This window comes from Acromyrmex echinatior, chromosome 10 (genome assembly GCF_024713525.1).
Source record: "Acromyrmex echinatior isolate Ae372 chromosome 10, ASM2471352v2, whole genome shotgun sequence".
In the NCBI taxonomy this organism is placed as follows: Eukaryota; Metazoa; Arthropoda; class Insecta; order Hymenoptera; family Formicidae; genus Acromyrmex; species Acromyrmex echinatior.
In genome coordinates, this window is record NC_141861.1 from 10,732,327 (window position 1) to 10,754,231 (window position 21,905).

Here is a 21,905-nt window from a genome sequence, read left to right on the forward strand (position 1 = left end):
ACTTAATAGTGACACTCTGTATATACATATACATATTTACATATAATATATATATAATATATACTCGCAAATTTGAATTCAGTCTCTATTCTTCCTAATATTTTTAAACGTGGTACTTCGTAATCTGTCCTTTGAGATAAATTTTCATATTTATTATTGTTAAAAATAAACAAGTTTTTTTTCCTTTTCAATAGATTCTTGTCTGTACACGTATCATATAGGTTTTTATTATCTGTAGCACATTTTTTCTCAGCTGCTCCTTTATTATTACAGTGAATAAAATTAACACTGCAATCTTTTTCCTAGTTAACAAAATGATCAACATTAACATTGCCTTCATGATTGTACTTTTTTCTTATAATAGCAAATGTTGAATTAATTAATTTATTTTTTAAATGGAATGTATAAAATTTTTACTAGAAGGAGTAACTTTGAGATCTGTAATATCTACAGATTTTGGTTTTATAAACTCCATAACAATTTTAACATGTGTTACCTTATTTTTATTTATTCTAACTCTAAGTAAAAAGCCATTTGTACTATGTCTATCCCCACAAGTAGGTTTGCTATAACCATCATCAGGTCTAAATCGTAGTTCTAATCTTCTATTAGGAACATCTACAGTCTGTTAAATAATCAAATATACAGTTAGATAATATAATTAAACTGAATATAGTATTTATTATTGTATCGTACCATAGATATGGAACTAATGCCACCCAATGTTTCAATAGCTTTATCGACATTAACAATGTTTCCTGGATATTTAATACATATTAATTTCTTGTCGAATCTGTGCCCAGAAATTATTGGACCTGCATATTTGCCATCTTGTTGATTATTTATCTTTATCTATAATGAAACAAATAGATTCTATATATATTCTGACATACTTGATATCTCATAAATTATAAACACATAAAATTATTAAAAAAATTTAACATAAAGTGATGAATAAACTGACATAACATTATTCTTTGTAAAAAAAAAATATATAAGCTTTGTCATAAACAACTATTTTAAGTTTTCATTTCACAATCAGGTTTTCATTTTAATGATTATATATTATAATATTTATTCAAATTTATAACGATTGTTTTCTTTTTTATGTTTGTCCTTTTAATATTTAAAAGTATTGACTAACTGATTAATTTGACTTTCTTATTGAAATTGACTAAGTTTAACTAATTTTATTATAATATTGACTTTCATATTAAATTTGGTAATTAAAGAATTAATACAACGATTTAGTAGAATATAGATAAAGGTTCAAGTCTTAATTTGATGTTATAGAAATGACGACTTCCATGTAAAGAATGATCACAGTTGTTGCAATAAAACTATATACTAATGTATAATACACCAACCGTTTTGTGACAAAATCAAGTTACTTTTAAAAGAAGCTGAATAATATACTGTCAGTAGAACATACATATGTGAAGATAAGCGGCGAGTATGAAACCAAGAAATCTTAATTAATTATATTCGCAATTACAATTCTTACTATAATTTTTTTAAATGTAAATGTAGTTTAAGACTTAGAAAAATTATTTATGAGACAGAAAAATGACAAGAAAGGTAACGACGAATTAGATAAACATTGTATTTTAAAAACTATTGAAGATGACCTAATAATGGTCAAAACGTTTAGATCTTGTTATAAATAAACAATATTAAATATTCGCAATAAAAACCAGCGTTGACTTATATGCTCATTTAGATATTGGATTGATTTACTCTAGAAGCCATTACTTTATTGTATAATTAATAGTATATAAGCTTTATAAATATATAGTTTTTTATCAGTTTTATATAATTTTCAAAAAATAATTTTAAGTGGCATAATTGTGCATCTATTTGAATGCAAATATTTAACTCGTCTCTTATTTTCTTTCTTTTCATATTTTACATATGATTACAGTCGTAATCTATTTTAAATACAGAAAGTAAATTGTACAAAAAATTCAAGTTTAAATAGATTTATTATTAATGTATAAAGGATAAATGTTTACTTTTTAATCCCTCATATTATGTACATTTTTAAAAATCTATAATATAATTACCTATATAATAATTTTAGCTTTTCATCAACTTGTACTTTTATTTATATATTTTTATTTATAGGACGTATTTTTATTTATAGGACGACATATTTATAGAATTTAAAAAAAGGTCGGAACCCTAAATTTATTCGAAAGGATGCTGTTTTTGAAAGAAATGTTTCAAACAAAAGTTGTAAGGTATAAAAAGATCTACTTATAGATCTTATCAGTTTGATCTTAGGTGGTATCGCTAAAATTAGATTAAGGTCAAATCGATTTTTTTTTTATATAGGATACCCTATTTTTGATTCCAGAATCTAATAGCCGATATTAAAAGCTTTTTAGAACACTGTAATAAACATTTTTAATTATTTTTCATTAAGTATTTTTCGAGTTAGAAGGCATGAAAGTTACCGTTGCGCCGGTATTAGCACTATCAAAGATGTCTGGATCGACGGCTAAAATCTCTTAAATGTTGTTCGAGATCATGACCGGGATAATATTTGTCAAGATCAAGGATATTGTATCTCTTATTTTCATTTTTATTGCCATGTGATCCTTCATATCATTGTTTACTTTTTAATGCCTTACATTATACAGTCCCATTTTAATATTCCACCCCAAATAACTTTTTTATTTTTGATCTTAGAAAAAAATGTTTCAGACAAAAATTGTATGGCTTTGAGAGGAACATGTGATAGTCGTTATAAGTTTGATCTTGAATAATTGCTTGAAAGACACGTGAAGGTTACCTTCAATTTTTTAAACGAAACCCGCTACTTTTTATTTCACATTTTTGTTGCTTGCCTCAAAACCTTTTCAAAACATTATGATGAAATTATTTTTCATTGAATATTTTTCGAGTTACAAGGTTTGCAAGTTACAGCATCGCCATGATGCATTAGCATGTTACATACCAATAAGGTCCCCTTATAGATATTCGTCATAGGTATACAATTTATACTTTACTTTTATCTTATCGCTAGATTTCCCTATTTTATCTTTATTTCGAAACCGGAAATTCCGTTTCTCTTTTATAAGAGGATATATTCAGTTTCTTTATTTAAACATTCAAACTCTAACAGATAGATCACGTTATGTACTTTTATGCGTCATAAAAATTATCTACAGATTATTCTAGAAAGAATGTCTAAGAATATCACACGATCTTTCTCAAAGAAGCCCTCCTATAAAATAACAAATATAAAAGCGTATTATATTATACATTAACATTAATAATAATGTATATTATATTAGCGATTGACGATTAAGTAATTAAGTTCAACAATTAGCAGTAAAATAGAAATCTTCCTGAATGCGAGAACGAATATCTCTTTTTTTCCCTTTTTCTTTTTCTAATAAAGTTAAATTAATTTTAAACATATGAATGTAGTGAATTCGCCTCGCATAAAGGATATTAAGGAAAACCGAATTTTTATTACAACAAATTGTTAAAATTCAACTATTACTTATTAAGAATAAACTTGTAGAGTGAGGAGTAGGGCTTACGCGGAGCCTTGCTGCTTTATCTCAAAGAAAGCGCGAGTATAGGTTCTACCAAATTTTGGGAAGTGTCGATTGGTTCTGAAAGGACACTCCCACACTCATTTTCAGTATATAAAAGGAGCTGTCGAAGAAGACAGAAACTTACACTCACACTTAGACTTATACTCACACTTACACTCAGACTCACTCTTGTACTTACACTCACTCTTACACTCTCAGACTTACTCTTAGACTTACTCTTACACTCAGACTCTCTTTTGTACTTACTCTTAAACTCACTCTCAGACTCAGACTCTTAGACTTAGACTCACTCTTGTACTCAGACTTAGACTTAGACTTACACTTATACTTACACTCAAACTTCAGACTCAGACTCACTCTCAGATTCACACTGCTTCGGTCAATCAACCAGTCAGTCAGTTACAGTCAAGGTGAGAACTATCCTCGCGCTTCATCAGAACCTCATTTTCGCATTTATCTTTTTAATAAACGATAATATTAAATCGAATCTATCGACGGAACGTCTAAATCTCTAATCTCTTAATCCACATACAAGTACATATATATATATATATATGAATATCTGAGGGATTGTTGCGACTGTCGCTGCCAATAGCGTGGCCCCCGTTTGTCGGCACTTCCTCGGAGAATTCATAATTTCCTCGTATCCAGAGTATCCTCGTATCCTTAACTACACAACTTAATCTCCGGTCCCCGAGTAAATTGTTTAAATACATTGACTCAAAAACAGAGAAAAATCTCAATAACAACATTGAGACGTAAGCATTACCCAAGGTATCCAATCGACGGTTAAAAGGCCATTGGAGATTATTTCTCTTATTTTCATTTTTGCATTAAAAATTACATTTCTACGTAAAAATGAAAACAAACGATATGATCTCCTGGCTTTGATCTTGACAAATGTTATCTAAGTCGATCCTAAACAACATTCAAGAGGTTTTAGCCGTCATACAGTGAGCCAGAAGATAAGAAAAAAATGGCCAAAAAGTGCTCCAATTGTTGTTAAATTGAGTATTTAGAGGTTTTTGAGGTCGCTGATATCGAATCCAAACTTAAAAATTAGAAAATCAAAATGGTGGATTCAACATAGCGGAAAATGCTAAAAATGCTCCAATTGCTGTCAAATTCGGTACTTAGAGGCTTTTATGATCGCTGATTTCGAATCTGAACTCAAAATTTAGAAATTCAAAATGGCGGATCCAAAATGGCGGAATAGAATGTTAAAAAAAGAAATAAAACTTCAACGTACGACGCATACTCCTGGCACATGCTCTCTCACACACATAATTTTTAAATCTTTCATTTTTAAAACAAATTAGTTGAAAAAATAAAATTATTTTTTTAAATGATGTAAATTATTATAATTAATAATTTGTATAGTAAACGTATAATAAAGTAAATAATATATATATATATATATATATATATATATATATATACACATATATACATAACTTAAAATATAGTAATTTTTATTTTTTGTAATAATATATGGGATTCGACAGGGTGTTCTCCCTGCGACCATCCCGTGTTATATCCATTCCCACACTCTTATCACCTCGGAGTTATTAATTTTCCAAGTTCCAAAAGGGGGAGGAGAACCCACGGGGTTCGACAAAGGGTTGCCTCCCCCTCCCATCAGCACTCCATGTGGCAACGATCCCCTCATCCCCACCATTTTGCAGTTTAATTTAATTTTTCAAGTTCCAAGGGAGGGGGATAGGTACCCACGGAGTTCGACAAAGTTGTTCCTCCCTCCTTCTCCGATCACCCCGTATGGTATCGATCATTCTCACCACATCGGAGTTATTAATTTTTGAAATTCCAAGGGGGGTGGAATGGGATGAGGGGTATAAATTATTAGAATTAATACTATAAGAATTTTTAGCATACATTGAAATTAAATCTTTTAATTTTTAATAATTTATATTTTTTAAAATAATCATTACCAACAATAGTAGGACTTATAACAGATTCGTACGCAATAATTATTAACAATCTTATGACAATGTTGGAAATCAAATCTATGTACGACATCGTACATAGATTTGATTTCCAACATTGTCATAAGATTATTGTCAAGACATCTACGATAGTATTTAACAATTTGCTGATAATGGTTTGAAGAAAACCGAAACAAAATATGAATAATATATGGTATAGATAATTATTGTACATTTATATCTATTAAACATTTATTGTTAATTATATAGAAATTTGCGCATCAATATCCGCGCTGTGTATATACTCTTATTGTTCATGTATTTTATTGTATTTTTTAATTTTGAGAGCCTGATTAATATTTATAATTTTATTGTATGTATAATTATATATTAATTTTGGCTTTCCATTAACTTGTACTTTTGTTTATATAAAAAGGATTATATAACAGGATGTTCAAAAAAGATCAAGACTCCGACTTTATTCGGGAGTTCACAATTACAGTAAAATGAATTTTCAGTGTCAAATAAAAATAAAATGCCAAAATAAAAATAAAAGAAGCAATCTTCAATGATCTTAACAATTAAATGTCAGAACATGATCCTGAACAACATTCAAGAAGTTTTAGCTGTCGGTCGGACACCTTGCATAAGGCTAATGCCGGTGGTACTGTAACTTTCAAGCTTTATAACTCGAAAAGTATTTTATAAAAAATAACTTTATTATAGTATTTTGAAAAACTCTTGATATTAGCTATTAGATTCTGGAATAAAAAATAGGGTATTTCATTTTAAAAAATCGATGTGACTTTGACCTTAGCGACGTCATCACAGATCGGACTGACCAGATTAGTGAATAGATCATTTAAAACTCTACAACTTTTGTAGGAAATATTTTGGTAATTATACAGTTTATCACAACCATCTCAAAAGTTAATAAAATTAGATTCGACGCATTTTTGCATGAAATAAAAGAATCTGACAGAAAAAAGTGAACTGAGATATTAAGACTTCTGACTACTCAATATGCGATTGAAAATCAGTCAATACCTGGCGAAATGTGACGAAATCAGTAGCCACACACACACAAGCACGAGCTATGTACATGTGCTCTCGGCGCGCCGAAAGCGAACACATATACATAGACTCGTGCTTGTGTGTATTACAGCGCCTCGCCACAATAAATCACCATTCCTAAACCATGCCTTATAGGCATGGAAAAGACATTTTGACGACGAAATTTATACTACAAACCATTTTGTTATTATTTGCTTAATTGCGAAAATGTACCGTGTTTCGTACTTATGAATGTTCTAAAAATGGGCAGAAACTATAGTTATCCTGAAATTTTACATAAAAGCGTATATTTCATTCATTTCAATAACTGTTCAAACGTGTGTTTTTGCTCGAAATTAGGCTCACTTTATCTGCCTTTTACTGACTATTAAAGAAAAAAAGGACAGTTTTCCATTTTTACAGGTATTTAAAAACAATCTCGTCATTCAGATTTATCCAAATTGTCTTTTTTAAATGACTTGCAGCATAAGTTAACGTGTCATTTCTCACTTCTAACGTCGTCGCGACTAGTCAGGAGCCTTAAGCGTTAAAATTGATTACTATTGAAGTTAGGAAATCTGTCACAGAGGTAAAATGAGATTTATAATTGTCAAGAATTACTAGTTATGGAACTCTCAAAATTAAAATAATGTAGGAAATTAGGCAAATGAGAGTTCGGTGCGGTACTTAATGTACAATCATTAATTCTATGTATAAATAAATTATATTTTTGATTTGCTGAACACTTCTTGGAATCATCCTCAGCAAGATCAACGAAGAAAAAGAAATATAATAAAATTTCCACTTTTCTGCATATCAGACGAGTTCCTACTCAACTGTGTATTTTCAAATGCTTTACCAAGATCCAAAACCGGTGACGAGTGTAATAGAATAACAGATGCCTATGAGTTGTTAAGTATTAATCTTCAAAATATTATCAGCTGAAAATTGTGAAGACTCACCTGAATAACAGGAGCATGAAATAACAATTTAATTACAAATTAAGCAAGTTTCCATGTCAATTTTATAAAATTTTTTAACGAAATAATATTGTAGCTATGATCTGTAATATAAATAGAAAATGCATGCAGTATTAAGTGACACTGATACTTATGTCATAATCAATAAAGATTCGTTGAGAGAGATCCTATAAATAATTTAAGGGAGTTACTTACGAGATGGAAAAATCGGAACTATATCAATAATATCGATTATAAAAAATTATACAATTCGGATGGCATTCTACCTACATCTTACGGCTTATCTAAGATTCACAAACCTAATTACCTGTTAAGATCATCTCTTTCAATGACAGTACATTACATTCCTTAGCTTTCTTCCTACATAAAATCCACAACAATATATCCATAAGAATATCCCTAAAACTTCCAGCTATATAAAGGATATTTTTGAATTGGTGGAAAAATTATCTGATGTTGAAATTGAAAATAATTACACCTTGATCTCACTTGATGTTATTTCGCTTTTCACTAATGTTCCATTTAACTTAGCTATTGAAAGTATTTCTAATAGCAAAACATTTTCAGAGACTGTAACATTCCAAAAGAAGAATTTATCATCACTCTTAGACTTGTTTTTACATGGTTTTACATGTTTTTGATGGGGAAATATATAGACAAACATATGGTCTATCCATGGAATCATCATTGTCTCCAGTGATCTGCGAACTTGATGTTACAGGATTTGGAAGTGAGGACTCTAGAAATTTTATAATTTACAATTCCATTTTATATATGATACATTGACGATATTGTCACTGCAGTTTCTTCTAACATGGCTACTGAAATACTTAATATATTTAATTCATTTCGAGATTTCAATTCACAGCAGAGATTGACGGAAAAAAAATTTAAATTTTTTGGACGTTACAATTATCAATGATGACAACCCTCTGGAATTTTATTGATTTCATAAATTAACTTTTTCAGGGAAATATTTAAATTTTATGTCTTCACATCCTGTTTCATAGAAAAGAGGTATTGTCATTGGAATAATTGATAAAACCTTCCTTTTGTCACATCCGAAATTTCATAACAAGAATATTGTTTTCATCATTGGAACTGTATTCAATAATGATTATCCATGAAACTTCATATTTGATAATATAAATGCGCGTTTAAAATCTCTTTGTTACAAACAAATTTTAAAACAAAATAATGACAAAAATACTGATATGGAAAATTTTCCTTGGATTACGATTCCATATGTTCAGAACATGTCGGAAAAGTTTAAAAATATAATAAAAGATTTAAATGTTAAATTAGCTTTTTATAGTCTTAACAAAAATGAATAAATTTATTAAAATCCACAAAGATGTGCTTCCAAATAAATCAAAGAAAAATGTAGTATACCAAATCTCATGCAAGGATTGCGATGTAACCTATGTGAGACAAACGGGCAGAAAATTTAAAACCAGAATCGTAGAACATAGGAATCACATAAATAGAAACACCACTGCCCAATCAGTAATCACAGATCATAGATTGCGTCACAATCATGAATTTGAATAAAAATGTAAAAATCCTAGATACCGAATATATTGTATTGGGTCATCTAAAAAGTATCCGCGGTTTTTTATCACTAGATGTGTTGACCATCAACACCATCTAGTGACAAAAAACTGCGCATACTTTTTAGATGACCCAATATTTAAATAAATATTTAACATCCCCAAAATGTTATATATCAAATTGCAAAAAAATAGTACAAATTTACAATCAGACACTAAATGTCTCAATCATGCGTATATGTACGTTCTCAATAAGTTTTCATTCTCAGTTGTTAGTAACTTTACACGGCTTCTAGTAATATTTTGTTCTTACATATATTGTATATTGTACAATAAAATAGTATTTATTTATTTATAATATGTTTTTCACCTTTGTATTCTTGCAAATAATTTTTAAATCATAACGACTCTGATGCCAATTATCTCGTTAAAAAATTTTATAAAATTGACATGAGACTTCCTTAATTTGTAATTAAATTGTTATTTCACACTTCTGTTCTTCAGATGAATCTTCTCACAATTTTCATCTGATAATATTGGGTCATCTAAAAAGTATCCGCGGTTTTTTGTCACTAGATGTGTGTTGATGGTCATATATCTAGTGACAAAGTACCGCGGATACTTTTTAGATGACCCAATATTTTAAAGCTAATTCTTAACAACTCATAGGCATCTGTTATTCCATTACATTCGTCACTAGTTTTGAACTTTGGTGAAGCATTTGAAAATACACAGAGTAGGGACTTGCCTGATACACAAGATGGAAACTTTATATTTCTTTTTCTTCATTGAACTCGCTGAGGATGATCCCAAGAAGTGGTCGAAACGTTCGAGTGTACAGCAAGTAAAAAAAAAATAATTTATACATAGAATTAATGATTGTGCATTAAGTACCGCATTGAACTCTCATTTACCTAATTTCCTACATTATTTGTCTACAATTGTATTGTTCTATATGGATTTCAACTTTCTATGCGAAGCGGTTCTCACCCTCCCTCTCCCTCCTGTAAAGGAGCGCATGACTTTTATAATTGTACTGTTATTAAGGTTAGAAAATCTGTCATATAGACTGTGAGATGTATAGATTAGTGCTTATTAGTTCTGGGCGGTTACGCCGCTTCTAACAAAAAAAAACATATCCCGCTTTGGGCCTAATTGCCTAGAAGTTGCAGTCTAGACAGTAAAAAGACTGTTCTAAAAAGACTACTCTCACATCCCACTGTCTTCATGGTTAGAAATATTTTAAGCGGACACTGTCTACGCTGCAACTTCTAGACGGCTATTAGGCCTCAAGCGAGTAGGATATGTTTTTTTTTTTGTTCGGGACGGCGTAGCCATGAGTTGTGAAACTGGGTCTAATGCCCGTTTCCACCAATGTAGATTAAAGATTCTAGTTCTAAAGATTAGAAAAAGATAAAGAGTAAGTTGAATCGATATTAAAGTTAATCTACATTGATGAAAATAAGCATAAATGAATCTTACGTAATCGTCGGTTAACTTAACCAAGGTGAAAGAGACCTTTAAACCTATGGCACGATGCTTATTTTTCTGCTGGATTATTAGCTGGATTATTATTACTAGCTGGATTAAAATCTTGCCACCGTATTGGCTATGATGCTGACGCTGACAGCATCGCAGATAATACAGTGACAAGATTCAGCACTCCAGCAGGAAAACAAGCATCTTGTGCCACAGATTTAAGTCTAAAACTTCCAACTGCAGACTCATTATAGACCCAGCATAAAGATGACCCTATACGATCAATAGTATACTAATATTGAATCAATAATATTGAATCAATAATAATACAGCATGCATCAATATTTTTAATGTTTTTATAATCAATTCTTACATCAGTACAATATATTTAATTTTACATTATCTATTGCAGTGACATATTGCGACATAAATTTTAATAAAGCGATACTGAGAGAGAGAGAGAGAGAGAGAGAGAGAGAGAGAGAGGGAGGGGGAGAGGGGGAGAGAGAGAGAGAGATACTTAAAAATCAAAATCCAGATCAATATCAGTATTCTATGAGTACGTCCAGCAATAGTTTTGCAATCGTTTTATGATTGTTTGCTGAAAAGTCCTAGATGCACTCAGTGTATCAACATGTTCAGCGGTCATTATGATTTCCAGCAAAGTAAAACAGGGAGCACAGACTTTTGTATAACGCATAACACGTGTTGCATAAGAAAATGTACCAATTAAAGTCCTTTATTTCCTTCCTTTCTATGAAATAAAGAACTCTGATTGGTTGGATTTCTTATGTCTCATGTGCAGGATTGAGTAGCAACTAGTTAAAACGTTAATAGTTCAAAAAAAGTTAAAAAGTTAATAACTTTTAACTTAACTTAATTTTAAATGCATTAATTTTTATATTAATTTAGTTACTTTAATTTATTAACTTTTTTTAAATAAAAAATTGTTCTACCTTTCTTAATATTTTTTTTCTATAAAGTCTTAAACATTAGAGAATTAATTTAGAAAAAGTTTAATGATTTTGTGATGAGATTCTATAATAAGAGTCACACCATACGGTAGCCAGTTTTTATTAATTCGTTAGTTTTTTGTCAATTCCCGCTTATATTTAAATCACTAATTTTAGATATCATAAATATTGTATTTCAGCAACATAAATATTGTATTTCAGCAACATAAATATGAAATGAGCCTTAGATGAAGAATTGTTGTAGAACAGTACTGCACATTCATCCATTTCCATTCTAAATTTTTATGTTTATCTTCGTAACAAGTATCTAGTCGATGTAATCATACATAAGCAATCGTTTTAGAGGTTAAAAAATCAGATAAAGGTTAAAGAAAAAGAAATAATGCAAACATATACCCTTCTCTCTTGCAAGATTCTACAAAAACGTTTTATGGTATGACTCTTGTTATATATAAGTAACTTACATGTAAATATAAAATTATCTAATAATCTATATTTGTAAATGTAAATTAAATTTACTTAATAATCTATATTTTGTAAGTATAAATTAAATTGATCTAAAATCTATATTTTTAAATGATTACTTTAAAGTAATCTCATTATAAGAAAAATTAGGACATTCTGATCTCAAAAATAATTTTTTTTAAATTAAATTTTTTAAATTTAAGCTAATTCAATCTTAACTTTTACTAAGTTAATTCTTTATTCTTTCAACTTTTAACTTAATTTTATAAGTCATTAACTTTAACTTAATTTAGTTTAAAAAAAATATTATAATAACTTATCCAACCCTGCTTATGTGTCATCCGTTATGTAAGTCTGTGCTCCCCGCTTTAGGCTGTAAAGTATGGCTGCAAAGCGATTGTATCTCTTTAGCAAATATTTAATCAGTAATTATTCAGTTTAGCATCCGCAGCTCAAAAATCAATGAAATTAGACTTATTCAACGCGTTTTTGCATGAAACGAAAGAATCTGGTAAAAAAAAGTGTCGCTCTGCCCTGTGATCCGAGATATTCAGCGTTAAAGTTGATAATTATTGAGATTAGAAAATCTGTCACACTAACTTAATATAATGCTATGTATTTTATATACAATATTTATTCAAAATTGCTACTTCACTTTAATGAAATTTTAATGAAATAAGGCTCATTTGATGCGTTTTCATTGAAAACAAAAGCCTGCTCTACTTTTGATATGTGGGACAAGTGTAAATTCGGGTGGGAGGGGCAGAGTATTTTAAATAATTACCATTGTTCAAAAACACAAATTCAAAAGCAGTAAACATATATGAGCAAAAGGTTTCTGAGCAGCTTTCGTTTTCAGTGAAAATGTGTCGAATAAGCCTTATTTCATTAAAATCGGAAGTGAAGTAGCGAGATTCTAAATAAATATTGACCAAAATATGTATAGTACTATATTAAATCAATGTGACAGATTTCCTAATCTTAATAGTCGTCAATTTTAACGCTTAATATCTCGAATCACAGGGTAGAGTGAATTTTTTTGCCAGATTCTTTGTTCATGCAAAAACGCACTGAATAAGTCTAATTTCATTGATTTTTAAACTGCGGATGCTAAACTGAATAATTATCATTTAATCTTTACAGTATTGCGTTTCAGAATTCTATATTTTTTTTACAAAAAATATCACAAATCATATTGTGGAATCCGAAAGATAATTTTCGGATCTCTTTCATGTTTCACTAAAAATTTCACACGGACTCGAAACAACATCAGGGAATAAACCTGAAACGCAATATTATGAAGATTAGACATTTGATAAAGAGCAATTGCTTTGCAAATATTTTGCTCAATACGTTTCGTTTGTGACTCAGCATACTTTTACTTTGCTGGAAATTGTATCAACTGCTGAACAAACATGTTGAAAAGTTGAGTGCATCTAGGACTGTTCAGCAATCATAAAATTTGCAAAACTGTTGCATTCTGCTGAACATAGACATTACTCTACGTTAATCCATCAATATTAACAATATATGATCAGTAATTTGGTAATACTGACAATATTACTGTCATTGTATATCTTAAGGTACTAGTCATTACCTTAAGATATTGCAGGTATTCACTTAAAGAAATTTTTTTTACCTTTGTAGCTAAAATTATAAAATATACAAAATTTTTAGACATGATTTTTTTAAGATCACTCCTTCCTCCATCCTGATTCCGGTACTAGCAAAACTAAATATATCTGATATTTTAATATAATAGATATCTATTAATTAAGATTATAATTAATAAAACTAGATATATATTTAATAAAACTAGATATATGTATAAATATAATAAATATGTTCAATATATGCCTTATCTTGCTATAATCTTTTTGTTATTCATTACTTTTAGTATATTGTGTACTAATTTACAAGTAATAAAGCAGAAATTTAAGGTATATGTGCATGTGGACCACAGAGCATGCACACGTGATCCTCAGTGCATATGTTTATGTTGATATGATGGCTTTCGTAACCTTAATAATAAAGTTCTACAATTAATATCTCACTTTGCAGGGCAGAGCAACTTTTTCTGCCATTTTTTCATTTCGTGCGAAAACATGTTAAATGAGTCTAACTTATCAATATTGGAGAGGAGAGCTAAAGAAAATATTTACCTTAAATCCTTGTTTTTATACAAAATCGAATCAGTACCTCTATTACAATTTAAAATAGAAAGATTATAAAGTAAACATTTACATTCGTTTTATAAAGTAATTTTGTATAAAGTATTTAGACGTACGTTAACGTTATTCTCCGGCAACTCAATAAAGGAATCATCGCTGTCAATTTCATGACAATAATCATCCACGTTAAAATCTATATCCTTGTCGTCTTGTTTATCAGACATTTCGATATCACTTGGATCACTTGCTTCGCTCATCATACTTCTTCTTTACCTTTAAGTTTATAAATTACGTTCTTCAATCGTTCTTTGGAGAACTATTCCACGCTAGGCTACGTTCAGGAATTATTCCTAGAACTCTGCACTCTATCTGGAGTGCTCTAGAGTCCCTAGAAAAATAGGGAGCTTTCCAATAAGAAACACGAGCCCGTATTCAGACGCGCTTTTATAGATAAAAGTGCATTTTTATCTCTGAAATTCTATAATATGCGTAACGTAAAGTACAATATAACGTAAAGTACAATATAATATGCGCGTTCTGAATACTGGCATTAGTGTTTTCCAACAACGTACAATACATATGTACATATTGTACAATACATACAGCTGGGGGTCGATTGTGGATTTTGAAAGGAGGTGAAAATTATAAAAGTAAGCAAAGATTACTAAATATTAATCAATTAAATTATGGCCCGTGTTCAGAACGCGCTTTTCTTGATAAAAGCTTTTATTTCTAAAATTCTATAGTATACGTAACGTAAATTATAGCATGTTAGCGCGCTAACATCGTTGTAAGCGCGTCTGAATATGAGTCTATGAATACTAATGAATTTGCTCACTTTTGTAATTTTCACCTCATTTGAAGATACACAATCGATCTCTTGATTACAGAAAGGTTGCAATACTTTTTCTTCAATGGATTTCGCAGTTTGCTCTCCGAGTGATTAATTCTTAGGGTGCTGTCCCATGAGCGGAAATTTACAGCGGAACGGAACAGCGACATCAATCACAATCGAAGAAAAGATAGGAGAGTAATGACTGCAGAGTTGTGATTGGTTACGCTGTGCTGTTCTGCCGTAAATTTCCGCTCTTGGGACGGCACCCTTACCACTTTCCTTGGCTGTGTTCAGATTTCTCAGAAAAATATCGGAGTGATTTAGAAACCTGAACGCACTTTAATAGCGTTTTTTACTGGGTAAACTGGTGCAGCACATCGTGCTAGGTAACTGCATTAGACCGGAATCAGACTACGTATTGAAGAATGAGATTGAAGATTAAAAGAAGTTTGACCAATCAGAACAAAAGGAGGAGGAGAAAATTTCTTTGTTCTCATTGGTGAAATTTCAATCTTTAATCTTTAATCTCAATCTTCAATGCATAGTCTGATTCCAGCCTTAAGGTTGGTTGTTCTATCTTTTGGTAAATTTTATCTGTTGGATAAGTAGCAAGATTATCCAATCATATGCGCGGATTGCCAGATTTACTTAATAGGTAAAATTTATCAAAAGGTGGTTACCGGGCCTTAGTGCAGTAATAGTGCAGATTTAGTACATACACGGAAACATATCATGAGACTGCATTTTCATGCTGACGAATACCAAAACCTCCAATTTTGATCATGTGATCTGTTTTGATGCTGAAAATGAGCGTCAAGCGTTAGCATGAAAAAGCAGCCTTAGACATCCATTTAATTGAGATTCATTTCATAACATCCCTAAAAATATGTATGTAACTATGTATTCGAACTTAAATTACTTATTTTATAATATTCTGATTCATTTATTTAAAACATTTTTTTAAATTAAATTTTTACATTTCAAGAGTTTTAAATGTTAAAATGATGCATAGTTATTATTGAAACAATGAAACAATGTCATTGTTATAATATAATATTAATTACAATAATGTAATATCATATTATAACATAGACTGTGGTCAAAATTTCGTTACAAATGCTTTGAAGCATTTGATGGACCAATTAGAAAAAAGAATTTCACAAATTGACCACTTAAAAAACGTTTCAAAGCGTTTGCAGCGTTTGACCGTACCCATATCATACCTTAGAGAGAGAGAGAGAGAGAGAGGGGGGGAGGGAGGGAAGGAGGGAGGGAGCAATAAGTTTATTACAGTTTTTTAAGATTAATTTGGGGAATTTGGGGGGGATTATTAATATTTCAGATCAATTGCGTTAATGTCGACAACCATATCGGCACGTAATTATCATTTCCGAAATTAATTCATTTGTTTGAAAATATATATATTAGTTCAACATCTTAATACTTAGACCGTAGTGACGCTTTGGATTCAAAGTAATGTTATTTAACATAAACGGTCTTGTTTCCTATCTTATTGATTATAAAATTTATTTATGAAAAGTTCATAATTCTTATATGTGTGTTGATATTTTCAATCTGCATCCAAAAGATGTGATTTTTAAGTTAATTTGATCGCAAATACAAATTAGCAAACTTCACACCTTTTTTATTATATATCTTATTTGCATTATTTTCACTTTAGTAGGATCGATTTCGACAAGTTGTTCTTAAACTTTTTTATTTTTTAATATTTTAATAAAATTTATTTTTAGTAATACAATCGACTATTATAGCTGGCGGTATTCGGGGCTCCACACAATAAAAGGAACAGGGAATAGAGAACAGAGAATAAAAATTTCAACCTATTAGAAACTGTGAGTAGATATACTAGGCGGGTTCTAACCCAGGGACTAGAGGGGAATGCGGAGTGCGGGGAAGTATTTGTAGGCGCGGGGGATACCTAACACGGGGGAAAGAGGGGAAAGGTCTAGGCTCCTACACAATAGGGCTTCTATACAATAGGGCTCCTTTTTTTTGTTATCAAAATTTGACCATGTTTTTCTTTAAAAATGCATTGATAATAAAGGTTTGAATTTGACTATAACATATTTTTCTTTTCTTTAAAAATGTATCGATAATAAAGGCTTGCATCTTAGAGAAAGATAGAGCGCGCGTGCTATGAGTGAAGAAAAGATGGAAGAATTAATAGAGTACGAGTTTCTTTTGTATGATACAGTTTTTTCAATTTTTCTGGTTTTTCCTGGCGCGTCAAGGCAAAGGATGGGAAGTAAAAGACAATACACATGAAATAAGGCGAACAAAAAAATGTTTTATTTACATCTTATTACATCGGTTTTCGTACTTATTAAAAACTAAAGCTAATAGTTCGCAATCGATGAGCTGATGTCCATTGAAGATGTCGCTATCACATATAATATTCTCAAATGCGATGTTGGAGAATCGCGTATACTTGGTATCTACCGTATCGACGAGTCGAGCTAATCGTTCGAACGTTACATCGATACACCCGTTAAAGTCAAACATACGGCGTAGCGTCGTTTCGGTCATCATAATGCGTACGGATGAAGAATCGAGACGTACGACCGTAGCATAGTTCAGCATGAAAATACTGACGGTTAGCGGTCCAACGCTTATAAAATTATCCTTGTATTCGTTTTGAAACAGCTTGTAAATATTTCCTCGCTGCTCGTAGAGGCTCTTCCACGTTTCGAGAGACAGCGACAGTTCGTGTCCGCGATGATCTCCAAGGGCGATCTCCACGTAACTCGGTGGGCCAACGTTGATTCCAATTTCCAAAAATTTGTAGCCCGTATTCGTCAGATCGTAACGTCTGCTCAGTAAACGCACCGCACGATGCTCCGTATTGTGTACATACATAATGTTAAAAAACGTTTCTTTTGTGTATAGAACGTTGAAACTTACATGTTATATTCCTTCTTCACATTGTACGATGCACTGCTCTCTTTAGCGTACATTTTTTCAGTCGTTCGTACAAGCGGGTATCGTAAAACTGATTGCATCCGTGTAAATGGTAATACTTCTGGAATCGATGAGAGAAGACAGGTCCTCCCCCCTCTTTCCAAGAATTTCGAACATGTTGCAACACGTTTTATCAAGTCTTTCTACGTATTTTCTTTGTCACGAATTTATACATACATTTATACATACGTTTATACACACGTACATACGTACATACGTTTATACATACGTTTATACATACGTACATACGTTTATACATACGTTTATACACGCATACATACGTTTATACATATGTTTATACATATGTTTATACATACGTTTATACATACGTTTATACATACGTTTATACACACATACGTACGTTTATACATACGTTTATACATACATACGTTTACACATACGTACATACGTTTATACATACGTTTATACATACATACGTTTATACGTACATTTATACATACGTTTATACATTACAAAGGAAGGGAAAAGAAATATATAATAAATACGTTAACGTATTTTTATTTAAAAAATTCTTTTGCAACCAGTTATATATTTTCAATACATTTTGTAACGCGCAATTCTTAACATGTTGTCCACATCGTATAATATTAGTAACATCTAGATTAGATAAAGATTCCATGTGTTCTGTCGTAAACTGCATCCAGGGTCTCAATGTATATGCGTTCTCGCTCATCATCCAGAAGCAAGTTCCGCAGCCACGTTCGTTTCTCGCGTCCCTTGACATACACGACAGCATTAATAAATTTTAATTTCATCAATTAAGTAAAAAAAATCCTATATTCGATCAAAGCTGATCTTATTCCCTAAATATTTCGGTTTGAATTTATATACATACGTACACAGACAATTCTATAAACCACGCAATAAAGTCCTTTTCAATCTTGAAACGCAATTATGGATGGAACTACAGTGGTATTATAAAATTATGTATTACAATTTTGTGTTCATACATGTTCCCTTAAAAACGATATTCATTAGTTGTTGATCAAACGGATGTTCACTTATTTATAATCATTGGCGACAAGTATTGCTGAAGTCGGCAGACTTGATTTATGCGAAACTGCAAAATTGTGTTTCTACGTATCCAACAGAGTAATCTTACCGCAAAACATGTTGAGATTCATCGATTTTCCGTAGAAAAAAATTTTTATATTACACTTATGCAAAATCGTATCTAACGTGGTCACAACTGCCGTACATCGACGTTTCACCGAGAAGAATTTATGCACTTTCATCTGTTAAACTTAAATTATCAACCGAAAAATGCTTTACTATTATATCGTGTACCCACTAACACATGTTGATAGTATTAGTGAACTACAATCAAAACATTTATGACAATTATCAAACAGATATTAAACCATCGTCGAACGTCTATTGAATCACTGTCAAAAACATCTTTCGAATTAATGTCAAACATCTATCGAACCGTTATCGAATGTCTATCGCACCACTTTTAATCCTAACTATACACACTGAGTTCCCAGAAACCTCAACTTCAATTTCTAAAGCGAGATCTTTTCGTATTTCTTTTCTTTTTCTTTGAACCAACAGAACGGTACCGCCATGTATCGTGTTCAACGAATCGAACCATATCAACATTGACAAGATGTCCGAAATTGACCCGAGTATGATTAAACATCGCGTCTCGCGTATGTAAAACGTATGCACGTACGTACATACTACACATAGCGTACATTCTTCATTTTAAGGACTTACAAAATTAGCAGAAATATGACAGTGGTCTGTCAGACTGACGTAACCTTTGGTGTATTTTTTAACATTACAGTTCAAAGTTAAATAACTGACACACTAATATCAATGGAGCAATTTATTACAAACGTCTGGATATTAATCGAGTCACTTTCAATGCAAATTTCCTTTCACAAAGATTTGTGAATTAATTTTCACTCTGCGGGCCTTGTACAGTTTCTCCAACATCGCATCTGAGAATATTATATGTGATAGCGACATCTTCAATGGACATCAGCTCATTGATTGCGAACTATTAGCTTTAGTTTTTAATAAGTACGAAAAACCGGTGTAATAAGATGTAAATAAAACATTTTTTGTTAGCCTCATTTCATGTATATTGTCTTTTACTTCCCATCCTTTGCCTCGACGCGCCAGGAAAAACCATAAAAATTGAAAAAACTGTATCATACAAAAGAAACTCGTACTATATTAATTCTTCCATCCTTTCTTCACTTATAGCACGCGCGCTCTATCTTTCTCTAACATGCAAGCCTTTATTATAAGCCTTCATTTCATCCATATCGAATGTCACTTCACCAGGCCATGACATTGGACGATCATAGACAAAGACTGATATTCTGTAATTGGATTACTCAACAATTACCTACTTTCCATAGAAGTATCTTGTTTTCTGATGAGTGCACCTTCAAAAGTGACGGCGAAGTGAACACACATAATCTCCGTTATTGGGCGCAAGAGAATCCACATTGATATCGAGAAATCGATCATCAACGTATCTGGAAAATCAATGTTTGGTGCGGAATTGTTGATACGCATATCGTCGGACCATTTTTCTTTGAAGAAAATCTAAATCGTTTTCTGTATGTCGATTTACTCGAAAACGAACTCCCACGTTTACTTGAAGATATTCCACTTCAACTACGTCTAAATATGTGGTTTCAACAGGATGGATGTCCAGCCCACACGTCTGTCATTGCTCGTCAACAACTGAACCGCATATTTCGCGGCCAATGGATAGATAAATATGGTCCACATAACTGGCCACCACGATCACCGGATCTTACAATTTTGGATTTTTATTTGTGGGGAAGAATAAAAGACCTCGTATACCGCGAACGACCTACGACTTCAGAAGACATGAAGAACAGAATTCGAGAAGCCAGTCTCTAGATCCTGTCGAAATTCGTCGGGTGACGGATGATTTTCAACGAAGAATAACAGCCTGCATACATGCACGTGGAGGACACTTCGAAAATCTAGACTGAACACATGCGTACGAACAAAGGTGACGGCAAGGGGAACCACCTTAAAAAAGCACCCCGACGAGGTGTAAGTCCGATCTTGTGACCTCCACGTGGTACATCTTGAGTAACGCTGACACAGGCGGCATCGACTGTTCAAGATCTTGATAATTAGGAATCTTTAAAAATCGATGTACATGACTACAAATGAATCTAAAGGTAGAATTCAAATTCACCAGCAGATGGATGCATCATAGCTATGTAAATACCTAGTATTGTTTGAACTATTTTTTGTACAAACACATCCATATTTTTTAGAAGGTTGGTATGGGTGCTCTAAAAGTAACTTGACCTCCACATGACCTCTAAGGGTAATTTTGACCTAGGCTTGATAACGTATTCAGACGTAAAATTTTCCGCTATTTTCATTTGTGATGTCATGAATAAGAGTTTACATTTGTAAAACGGTACTTTGACCTTGAATTATGCCCAAGGTCGACCTCAAGGTCAAATTCAAGGTCACCATCAGATAGATCTCCCGAAATCCTGCAAATTTTGTCTGAACCATTTTTTTGTACAAACACGTCCCTATCTATTAAAAGGGTGGTACGGGTGCTCTGAAACATCCGGTATATATATATATATATATATATATATATATATATATATATAATATATTGTATATATATTAATAAGGGAAGTTCAGAGGTATAATAATAGTAATAATAATAATAATAATAATAATAATAATTATTATTATTATTATTATTATTAAAAAATTTTTTTTCCCTAATCACTATACTGGGAAAAACTAACAAGAGATTTATATAGCTGATTCTTGCTGGAGTAAGATCAATTAAGAACAACATCTTTCCTTTCATCTTGCCTATTGTTAGGCAAATTGTCCTGCTTTCCTCTTTCCTCTTAAA

The 21,905-nt window shown here is 31.4% G+C and overlaps 1 protein-coding gene and 1 long non-coding RNA gene across 6 annotated transcripts in view; one reads left to right on the top strand and one right to left on the bottom strand.

The window, feature by feature from the left end:
• The window catches only part of l(2)37Cd (general transcription factor IIIC subunit l(2)37Cd), a 56,556-nt gene extending 41,862 nt beyond the window's left edge, over positions 1–14,694 (bottom strand). The window contains exons 1-4 of one of the 5 annotated variants that reach the window (XM_011061278.2): positions 14,301–14,677; positions 697–852; positions 497–625; positions 65–302 (exon numbers count right to left, since the gene is read on the bottom strand). In XM_011061278.2, coding sequence (XP_011059580.2) covers positions 65–302; positions 497–625; positions 697–852; positions 14,301–14,444 — 667 coding nt within the window. In that variant the 5' untranslated portion in view covers positions 14,445–14,677. Of the gene's footprint in view, positions 1–64; positions 303–496; positions 626–696; positions 853–10,577; positions 10,716–14,175; positions 14,198–14,300 lie in introns of those variants that run through there. The other 4 variants (XM_087410197.1, XM_087410196.1, XM_087410195.1 and 1 more) reach the window with 4 other exon arrangements.
• Positions 11,339–13,694, top strand: LOC147908295 (uncharacterized). Its single transcript, XR_015546326.1, has 2 exons — positions 11,339–12,438; positions 13,385–13,694. It is a non-coding gene; the product is annotated as an uncharacterized LOC147908295 (long non-coding RNA).
• Positions 14,695–21,905: the final 7,211 nt, after the last annotated feature.